This window comes from Phoenix dactylifera, chromosome 12, assembly GCF_009389715.1.
Source record: "Phoenix dactylifera cultivar Barhee BC4 chromosome 12, palm_55x_up_171113_PBpolish2nd_filt_p, whole genome shotgun sequence".
NCBI lineage: Eukaryota > Viridiplantae > Streptophyta > Magnoliopsida > Arecales > Arecaceae > Phoenix > Phoenix dactylifera.
This window is the reverse complement of record NC_052403.1, coordinates 2,092,444-2,103,382: the sequence shown is the minus strand read 5'-3', so window position 1 is coordinate 2,103,382 and position 10,939 is coordinate 2,092,444. Positions and strand designations below refer to the sequence as shown.

Sequence of the window (10,939 nt, the reverse complement as noted above, 5' to 3'; positions counted from 1 at the left end):
AGAATATTAAAAATTTAACCTATTATGCTATCTTTTTTTGATTCAATGAAGTTAAAATTTGAATGTTAGTAATTCCTAAGGCACAATTCTTTTCATAAGAAGAATGCTTAAAATGAAAAATTGAAAATAATTATTAAAGAATAAATTATGAACTTGAAAAGAACGTAATTTTCTCTCACAAAGAAGATTTTATTTGTAAGAAAATATAAATTACTTAACATCAGCATAGCTATTACCATCGTTTTTGTTTATCCTATTAGTATAGCGCTTTCCACTGTACCATTTCGGAATGAATGACTCAAATACACAACTGATTCCTTCAAATACTAGCTTGTTTTTTTAAAACTAACTTTTGTAACTACCGAAAATAGCCTTAGCAATATTGTCTCTTATTCTAGCGAGGCAAGATCCGCATAAAACGTCGCAGAGTTATCATGACGCACACACAAATATATGTATACGCGCGCGCACAGGTGATTTTTTTTAAATAGTGGATGCTCCCTATTTAGCCAGTTTTTTTTTTTTCTAAATTTTTTAGTTGTACTCATTTGCATTCGGTGTGAGTGGTATATTTTTTAAAAAATAAAAAAAAATTAACGGCACAGGTGACAGGACTGACTTTCATGTCCAATCAGGTCGCATAGAAGATTCATGCGGAAGATGGTGATCCACCGTCCGCTTAATCATCGAAACAGATCCATCCATCCAAGCCGCTAGATCCTCGTCGCTTTTCTTCCGCATTTAAAACGCCGGTTGGGGTGAGGCCGCGATGGATGGGCGGGCCGATTTCTATACCCTGCCGCGCTCCCATCCACAAAACCCTCGAAAAACCCCAAATCACACTGCGCCCCGGAGAAAACCCCTCTGCTTCTCTCCATATCTCTCTCTGATTTCTCCCCGCCTTAGAAGGTATGCACCCTCGGCGCTCTCCTTCTCTCCATCGATCTTGTTTGCTGCTACTGTGTTGCTGAAAGGTTGTCCAAAAATCCCTTTTTTTTTTCTTCTTGGTAATGCTTTTGGCTATCACTCGCATTTTTGTCCTCACAAGCTGTTCCATGTTGTGTATTTGAGTCATTTTTACGGAATGGTACTCTTCAATGGGTATTTGAAGGAAGCTTTCTCTGCGGCTTTGTGTAGTTCTCTCTTTTAAGAAGAATATTCCAAATATAGCTCGAGGGGCTAGAGGGAGAAGGCATATGCAAGTGCATATGGGATAATCGATAGAATAGGAGATATCATATCCTAAAGTTGTTAAATTTATTTAGACCATAGATTATGTGAAAACAGTAATATACTAAGATACCTCATTGGTGATTTTAGATTGGATAAGCAAATTAGAAGTTATTGTTTCAATTTTGAACATTTTTAGGCGTGTGTCTATGTTGAATAACCGCATAAGAGTCATTGATATTGATCAAAAAAGAAAAGGGATAATAGAGATGAAAAAATGTGAGAATGAGAGACACAATATATGAAAACAAAGACACAACATGTACTAAATAACTAGTAGTTGCAATATCGCTATTTATTTTTTTTCTCTTAGAAAAAGGATTCATTGATTAGAAAGCCTCTCGCTAATTTGTTTGCCAGCTAAATGTAATAACATGTATATTATGGACCAGAAGTTGTCATTTGACTTAAAATATAGGAAGTCCAATATAACATGAAAGAGGTCAAGTAGGTATCTGTTTGTTTTACACTAGTGCAAATTGTTTATTCGGAAATACATGTTAAACACTTATTCTTATGTGGGAATCAAATAGGACCCTGAATTCTAATTTAGTTTCCCTGATCTTCCTGCAGTCTGCATTTTGTGGGGGCACCGGTCAGAGGTGATGCATGATGCTGATCTCTTTTCTTGTGCTGTGTATGTGATATATTACTGGTCAAGAAATCAATGCATGTTTCTTTTATTGACTTGAAACATCTATGAATATCTTATTATGCTCTGAAATGTATGAATTGGTCATGCTGTTCTCTTCCTAATTGTTACACTCGAAGCTATACCGACCTTCTACATAATTTGTAATACACATCCATTATGTCGAAGGTTTTGGACTCGCATAATCATGCTGCTAATCTTGTTGTCACATTCATGCAGGCTTGAATCGAAAAATCTGGTGAACTTCCAACATTATGCAGGCCCTAAAAGCCAGCTGGGTCGGGCAAACATTTGCTTTAGCTAGACGGGATGATTATGGAGAAAAGAAGCCTCGCCGTCGACGAACAAAAGAGGAGAGGAGAAAAATGGTTGAGTCCTTTATAAAGAAGTAATCACATTTGCTTAAACATGAGATATGTCCACTTATTTGAAAATTAATTTAGAAAGTATTTTATAGTTCCTTTCTTGCCTCTGCATTTATATCGTGTTGTTGATTAGTTCTCACCTATATTCCAAGGTAACTTGTGCATTATAGTTGTCATGTGTCATTTGCAGAGGTGGTGCCATTGTTGTAAGGTATGCACGACTTGCTTTATACGATCCTCCATCTACATCTTAAATTGGAGTGGTTAGTACAGAACAATATACATATGGCTATCCTATTTTGGAAAAAAAGAGTGCATATCATTATGGAATCATGCAGCTTAGTCGATATAATGCATAACATGCAATTTGATGAGTCTTCTAGTTTCGAGGAGCAATGTAGCAGATGGTATCAAGAATAATTTGTTTGAACTATTTCTTATTATCCTATTAGAAATTTATCTCCAGGATGTTTATATTAAAATTTTTCCTTCTAATGCAATTTGTCCCTCAAAAATCACATTTTAAAATTGTTGAAATGTCTCTATGCATCAGTTTCATATTTGCATCCATACAGTTTCAGTATGTGCAACAGGTGAAGAACTCATAGGTTGCCTAGGTTGGAAAATCTAAGCAGTTTTTATTGAGTTATAAGTGGAAGCAAGCTGTCTACTAAGGTATCTAGTAGCTAATGTAGCTGAGTTATTCATGAATAGCATAGGCTCAGATGGACAATGGACTTATTACGCTTGCTCATTTAGAGAAAAAAACTCAATCTTAAGCTACATTCTGAGGCTTCTTATAAATGAACCAAGTCCAAGTAGTTGCTGGTTTGCAAAAATAAATATGACTTAGGGCTTGTCTCAAGATTGGCTCATCCATGTAAGTCCTAGGCCAAGCTTAAGACAGTCCGATTAAGCTTGCCTTAAATTTGATATAAGCTTGAACTTCCTGTTTAAAGTACCAAGTAGTGCCTAAGCAGCCCAAACCTCAGCTTAAACCCTTAGCTCATGTGTCCACGTTATCTGTTAGATCCTATTAGGCAGCATGTTTTTTATCCAAGTTTTTCTTTTCTATTCTTTTTAAGAGAAACATTAGGCACTTTTCCTAATCACTCGTTTATCCAGGTGCTATATCACAATTTTCACAAAATCTTCGAAGATATTCTATCATCATATATTGAGGATAATATTCGTGCGTTTGATCATCTTCAGTGACCTAGCAGAGCATGTATGGTTATGATTGGAGAATAGAAGCTATTTCCTGATGGGCATGTTTTGATATGGCAAGATGGAGGAACTAACTTGGAAAGATTTTTATAGTGCATTAGGGGTTTTGAGACAGCTGATTCTTCATGGTATCATTAGTTGGATGATGATATGGGGGGGAAACATAGGGTTTCCAATTTAAGATGATTTCCCTAGTTAACCTAGGACTTTCACCTGTTCACTGGCTATCCGCAAGTGGCTCGTGCAAAGAAGGGCTGTCCACTTCAGGTTCAAAGGCTGTGAGAATTCTTGCTAAGCTTGGAGGTTCCTAGAGAAATTAATTCATGGATATAACATTGTATCAGTCGACTTAGAGTGAGAAAATGATCAGTTTGTGCAACTTGTAATAAACCTATGGCCAAACTTGTGTATGTGGTATCTACTGTTAAGTGCTACTTTTCTGCATGTTTCTGGATGTGGTATATTGAGCAATGAACGATGACTATCCATGTTCTGCAAAATTTGATATTATATATGTATCTCGACCAGTAAGTCACATGCCATTCACTTAGAGTCAGTGTTTGCCTTCTGCACCAGTTTTAAGGGCTTCATCCTGTTGATGCAAGCTTTGTATTACTTGAAGGTGTGAAAATAAGAATCCTGTTATTTTTGTGGTTTCAGCCTTTATCAAAAGTCTGTGTTGAAGTAGGATTCCTGTAGCTAAACCCCCATATTTGGGATAAAGCTTATTGCATACGTTTGTGCAGGAGCATCAAACTTATAAATTCACACTTTGAATTCCTTCAAAGTGATTAAAAGCATGATTCATGTTGTTTATTTATATATAAACCTGCTTTCAGGTACCGTACTTCAAACAATGGGAGTTTTCCTTCTCTAAATCTGACACATAAAGAAGTTGGTGGGTCTTTCTACATTGTACGAGAAATTGTGAGAGATATAATTCAGGAAAATAAAGTGCTGGGTCCTGGTGATGCAAGCTTGAAGGCATTGAATCTTGAAGCTGGCTTAGAGGAGCATGCATCAAGATTCACAGATCCAGGCGTTCATCTGTCCATATCATCTTTGATGCATGTGGCTGATCATGAGGGGATGGAAATGTCTTCTATGGTTAACGAACATCAAAGCGAAGAAAGCTATGAATTAGTAAAATCTGTTGATGAGGAAATAATTGCATCTCATGCAAATGATGTTTCTGTTGCAGAAATTATGCACGATAAATCCTCTGATCATTCGGAGAACTCCAATGGTTCAAGTCAATATGATATTTTAGTGAACGCACAGAGTAAGAAAGAAAAAATACAGAAACCATCTGGGTCGACACATGACCATACAGGAATTCATGAACAAAATGATCCTGTCCCTCTAGAAAACTCTGGAATTCATAAGATCGGGCAGTCTCATCCTTTCCATCAGTCTGTATCCATTACTTCTCTGAAAAATGGATTGATACTGGATGAAAAAGATGTTGAAAAGAAAAGCAGAGATGTGGCTGAGGCAACTGATATTTCTGCAGAAAGCGATGTTATTCCTAAATTAACTGGGATGAATGTTTTACCAGAAGCAATGATCTCTGTTAACTCAGTGACTAGCAATGTATCTGATCAACTGGTGGATCATTTAGTTTCTGGTGCTCAAGAAATTTTTCCAATAGCATCTTCTTCTATCAATGCTTTGGACTTAGATTTAAGCCCCCTGGAAACCGACGACTTAATCATCTCCCAGGAAGTATTAGGAATGCAAAACTCAGAAGTGGAGGTGCCCTTCATGCCAGGCAACAAAGTTCCCAATATAAACAGTACAAAATCTACAGGAACTCATACTTCCGGTTCAGTTAATAAAGAAGCAACAGTCGTGACATCAATGATGTCACAAACTTTAGTTTCTCCTGGTTCTGGATCTTCAAGTACTGAGGTGAGTCTCAAAAGTTTATTTCTTCCATTTTTTGTTGTTATTTGTTTAATACCTGCTCACAAGTCACATAAATGTTGGTTCATATGTCACTATTAAACATCTGTTTAGACATTTCATGATCTTTGGTATTTTACATTCATGCGACCTACTTGCTAAGACAGTTTTATTAAAAAAAATTATAGTTTTACATCTCATAGGAAAACAGGAATTTAGAATTGTTATCAAGTTGAAGGAATCTTTGCATGTTGCATTTGAGGAGCAGTTTTCTAGATTCTTGGTTTTGAAGAGTAATGGAGAGTCGAGAACAAGTTGTCTGCATGGTACTTCTGTTTGACTTTGATATAAGATAATAACAATCCATTTAACATAGTTCTGTTCTGGATCTATGGAAAAAATACCGCCTTCCTTGGTTGTCTTATCAGCAAACATGATCAGGTGTGCCATATAACCTTGCCATTAAGATCTCATCAGTTCTGCTTCACAAAATATTATATAGTAATAATAATGTAATTTTATAAAACACCATGTAAATGACAATAGATCATCCAGATTTAGGATTTCCACCCAAGAATATCTGACCACTTATGAGGACAGTATTGATGGATGCCTCATTGGATGAACTATTACTCATGGCTTAATCACAATCACATAGTCAGTCATGCACAAAATGTGATAGGTACTCTTAGATTTAGCCCCACAATAACTGTATGAAGATGCAGCAAGCCGTAGTGGCCTCATGTCTTTGGACCAATAGAACAAGTGTGCAACAATTAAATGAACAAAGAAGATTGAACTCTATTTATTGTCTGTAATAAGTTCTAACAGCATAAAAGCAATGCTCAGAGAAATCCAAACTCTATGAGAGCAAAAAATTTATGTGAAGAAAATTTACTGCAAAGGCTTAAAAATACTTCCTTTGTCAATCTGATAGCTTTTTTTTTATTTCTCTCTCTCTCTCTCTCTCTCTCTCACACACACACACACACACACACACAGAGAGAGACAGAGAGAGAGAGAGAGAGAGAGAGAGAGAGAGAGAGAGTCTGGTATGACTTTGAGATTTTCAATGCAACACCATCTGAGTTCAAGAATTAAAGAAGGCCGCTAGCAATCCGGAGGAGTCAGTTATTGTGAACCAATATAAAGGCATTTTAACATTTCTTAACTTTAGTTTTTACATTATCATTCAAGCATTTGTTTATCATTTGAATCGATGGGGCATATGATTAGATGATTTTTGATTGAGTTCATTTTGCAGCATTTGTTACTATTCCTTGTTAAATTGGTATCTGAGCCTCTGTTGTTTGTTGATTTTATCTTGTTTTATTTGAGACTCTAATGCTGTTTTGTTGTCAGAACCATGGTCTGAATCTTCTTTATAAGAACTTATGGGTAGGTGTTGATAAGTCGATAAAAACAAAAGTGGCCCTCAGCTTGGATTGCATCTGACCTGAGGCCCACTGCCTGGTTCCTTGCCTTTATAGTCCCTTTCTTGTCCTTGGTAGCCTGTGCCCCGTCTTTAGTTTTAGCTCAGACTAGTTTGGTGGCAGCCCTCCTTCTTGTACATATTTTACTAGGTTAAAGTGGGACCACTGAACAAGTTGTGTTTCAAATTAAATATTGTTTCCGTGTTTTAATTTTCTGTTTGATTGTTAATGTGCAATAGTGGAAGTTTGTTTTTCCCCACTTATCATGGTTGAATAAGTTTGGGAGGCTGACACAATTAATTTTCAAATAGTGCTTTGCATTTTTATTGCAACATACATGGTCTCTCGTTCTTTCTGTGGTATGTATTGGTATTTTAATTCAAACAATTTTGTATCAGCACAGTCAATGACTGATTATATTATCTATTAAATATTATATTAATTATGCTAAATCCTGGACTAAGGGTCTAGAAAGAGGAGGGTAGAATTTAGGCAAATTCAGTGGTTATTCAAAAATGTTCATTAGTAATGCTGAAGGTAAATTTTAATGAAAATTGGTTGGCTCACAAGGATTAGTAAAGCCGATCCAAATAGTTGTGATGACTCTTGATGGTTTTCATCATGGTTATTCAAAAGAAATAAAATAAACATGGCTTTATCTGAAATAAGTTGTTTTGACTTTTGAAGGATTAGTTGTCCTGCATAACTCTAACAACATATTACTATTTATACCCACATAAATGGTTTTCAATCAAGCAAATTTGTAATTTTAATGACTTAGTCTCTTTTTCTCCACTTAGATTTATTTTTGCTTTATGAGAAAAAATTGTTTTCTTCATAAAGATTATAAGCTCTCTATGTGGCCCTTTATATTCCAAGGTTTCAAACAGTACAGTATACGAGTGACATCTAACACATGTTTGCTTCTTTTTCGTAATCTTTGTTCCTTTTCTCAGTTTTCCTGCTTTTCAATATTTTATTGGATCAAAGCTCCAAGCTCAAATGAGCCTTGCAAACTTATTGAAATATATTATATATTATTTTAGGTTATGTTATTGTTTTGGATGTTTTTATGAGTGAGGCCAGCAAGAGGGTTACATAAAGCCTGAATCCAAACCGAATCGAAAGCCCATTCCATCCAGTTAATTGTCGGGTTTAGTTCGGTACACCCTGAACTGGGCAGTTCAGGGTGGTTTGCCTGTCCTTGATTGTTCTATATATCTTAAGCCACATATGAACCAAAGTTCAAGCAGCGGATTATAGCAAGCTATAGACAAAAGAATTATTTGAAAACCTTTCATTTAATAATCATATGATGCATAACTAGTAAGTCCAAAGCATACGTACCCCTGTTTTTAGACATTTCGGAGTCCGCTGATTTGGGAATGTTGTAAACACCCAAGTATGTGGCTTCTTCAGCCATTACGTTCCTATGCCTTTTCTGAATTAACATTTTCCTTCTCTATTTATTTTGATATGCCCTGGAAATGGGCTCCTTCTGCATCAAGTTTTCTTTTATCTGCTTAGAGTTGGATCTAGAGTGCATCACATTGATTCACATCCATTATGTTTTACTTTGCAGGCACTGCCTGTGCTGCAGCCTAATGATATGGAGAACACGGCCCTGAAAACAGAAAGTGCTTCAAGTGAATCACTTGCCCCCGGTATGAAGGAAATATCTGACTCTGAATGCAGCACCAAGCATGAAGACATTGCCAGCAGCAATACTGACACAGATACCAACTGTAGCAGGTAAAATTTAGATCTTTCCAATTTTCTTGTAATGCATATTAATTTTGGTGACCTAATTCACCAAGCTGACTTGTGGACTTTTTTCCACTGGAGAATAATGGAAAATCAACAAGGAAAAGGTGACTATCAAGGATTCAGTAGTTGGTACTATCACCCATCCTTTTTTTTCTTGAGTTGGTGTTGTATTGGGATGCATCCATCCCAACACTTAGGATGGGATGGTGTCCTGAGACTTTACTGGGATGCCGCCAAACCCTTTTTTTTGGTTTATTGTTTATAGGTTTCATTGGTTTTAATGGTTTTAAAAATCTTTTTAGCCTCATAAATAGGCCTTTTGAGTCTCTTAAATATGTACAATACTAAGATGCCCCTTCTTGCATTTTTAATTCTTCTTACTGTATATTTTTTAATAATTGTTTTATTCTGAAAATAATATAATTTTATAAAAAGAACTATATATTAAAAAAAATATTGTATTGTAAGCTGATTCCCTCCCAACAGTGTGTTAAAATTTTATGTTGAACTCGAAAATTTGGGCATGGTTTCCCTATATTTCTTATTTTTCAGTCAAATAAATGGTTAAAAAGGGAAGGGTGGGTGGCCTTACCTGATGCATCATGATTTTGGTATAGAGGTGGCCAGATCTCTCTCTCTCTCTCTCTCTCTCTCTCTCTCTCTCTCTCTCTGAGTGGTTGAACCAATGAGACAACGGAGAGCCGACAGGTCATGAATGGTGCAATGCCAATGGGAGATCATGAGTGTGTTCACAGGATGTCAATAACAGTCTATTACATTTCTTATCTTTCTGCTTGTGATCTCGGGGTGTCTGAGGTACTATTCTCTCATCGGAATAGTGCAATATAATAGACATGCCGGTATTGTTTGAAAATTTTAGAAGATATTGGACACTTTCTAAAAGGTCCAAGATAAAACACTTATTGTCAGTAGAATGCAGTTTGTTTCGCAGTGCTTGAACTATCAGCATGGTTTATGTACATCATGCAAGATTTTTTCTCTATTAGTTTATTGCGTTGTTTCATATGTTTTTTATAGCTTTATAATTTTCCACATGAAATACTTGCTTCCCTAGCAAAGAAAAAAGGAACCATGGCCTGATTGTCATACCTCTGAGTAGACTAAGGGAACTTTGAGTTGTAATCTTGCATCATCTGTAGTGTACCAGGAACTATGGTAAGGTTTAGTCCTGAAATCTTTTCTTACTCATTAAGTTCTCTCTGTTTTGACATGGGAATTTTTCCAATGCCCCAGCAAATCATCTGGAAAGGCTAGTAAGGAGTTAGAGACGGCAGAAGTCAACCCAGTTTGGGCAACTATAAAGGCATTTATAGATGCTGTTATCAAATTTTGGACTGAATGAGGTGTCCTTTATTGTGAAAAGTCACTTGAAGACTGCAATGCAAGTGATGCTTTCTTCGTTCCTATTTGATGAAGACACGAAGACCTCCTCCCTTCTCTACTATATATATATATATATATATATATATATATATGTATGCATGTATTCATTTGGCTGTTTAACAGCTGAAGTTTGGAACTGATGATCATTCTGTCCTGTGGTCATGTATAATGGTCCATGTAATAGTTATTGATCCTAAAACAACTTTATTTTGTCGGTATTGTGAAAATAATATGCAAGAGCCAGCTCTAGAGTTAAGGTTTGTCGTCTTTGTTGCCGAATATTTTCTCCAAAATAGAACCTGAGTTTCTGTTGTGCAGTGTATCAACTCAATCATCGTAAATTCTGGAAATTGATTTGCACTTGTGGGAGTACCCGTCATCATTCTGCATCTCTGATAGTGTGGCATTTGATAAAAAGAGATGGGATTCTACATTTCATTTGGCGTGGAACTCTGGGAGGCTGGAGGACCATGTGGCCAACTTTTCCATCAAAAATGAATTCAATCAAGTGAAGAAACTATATGACATTTTGATGAGGCAATGCTGAAGAAAGGAAATTGGATATGATCCTTGATGCTTTCAGGAGGTTCTGATGGCACAATATTTCCCAACACTTGTTCGCCAACAAAAGTGATCTTAGGTTTCTGCTTTGCTCCTTGGAACTCGGTACGTTTCTAAGGTGGCCCCTAGAAAACTAGCAGACAGAAATCTTTTGACTGCTGATTCAAATCCATTCAGAGGATCACAAAATAAATTTCACCATGGAGTTGGCCATCTCTTTTATCTGATTGAACGGAACACAATATAAGGATAGAGATTTATAAGCATAACACCAGGTTGGTTTAATCATTGCATAATAAAACCATTTTATGCTTATATAAACCTCTAAAATTCCTTTTAGGAAAAATGTAAGATATGATGCATAAAAGTTTAATGATATTGACAATTCTAGGGTT

General features: G+C 36.2%; 1 protein-coding gene across 3 annotated transcripts; it reads left to right on the top strand.

The window, feature by feature from the left end:
* Positions 1–762: 762 nt before the first annotated feature.
* Positions 763–10,309, top strand: LOC103709915. Of its 3 annotated transcripts, none has more exons than XM_008795446.4 (6): positions 763–909; positions 1,804–1,867; positions 2,102–2,270; positions 4,314–5,385; positions 8,395–8,564; positions 9,834–10,309. In XM_008795446.4, exons 3-6 carry the CDS (start codon positions 2,137–2,139, stop codon positions 9,940–9,942), a joined length of 1,485 nt encoding a protein of 494 aa, XP_008793668.2. In that variant the 5' UTR covers positions 763–909; positions 1,804–1,867; positions 2,102–2,136; the 3' UTR covers positions 9,943–10,309. The 3 variants fall into 3 exon arrangements, with proteins under 3 accessions (XP_008793668.2, XP_008793670.2, XP_008793669.2); XM_008795447.4 differs by having other exon boundaries at positions 764–909; positions 1,804–1,832; XM_008795448.4 differs by lacking the exon at positions 1,804–1,867.
* The last annotated feature ends 630 nt before the right edge of the window (positions 10,310–10,939 follow it).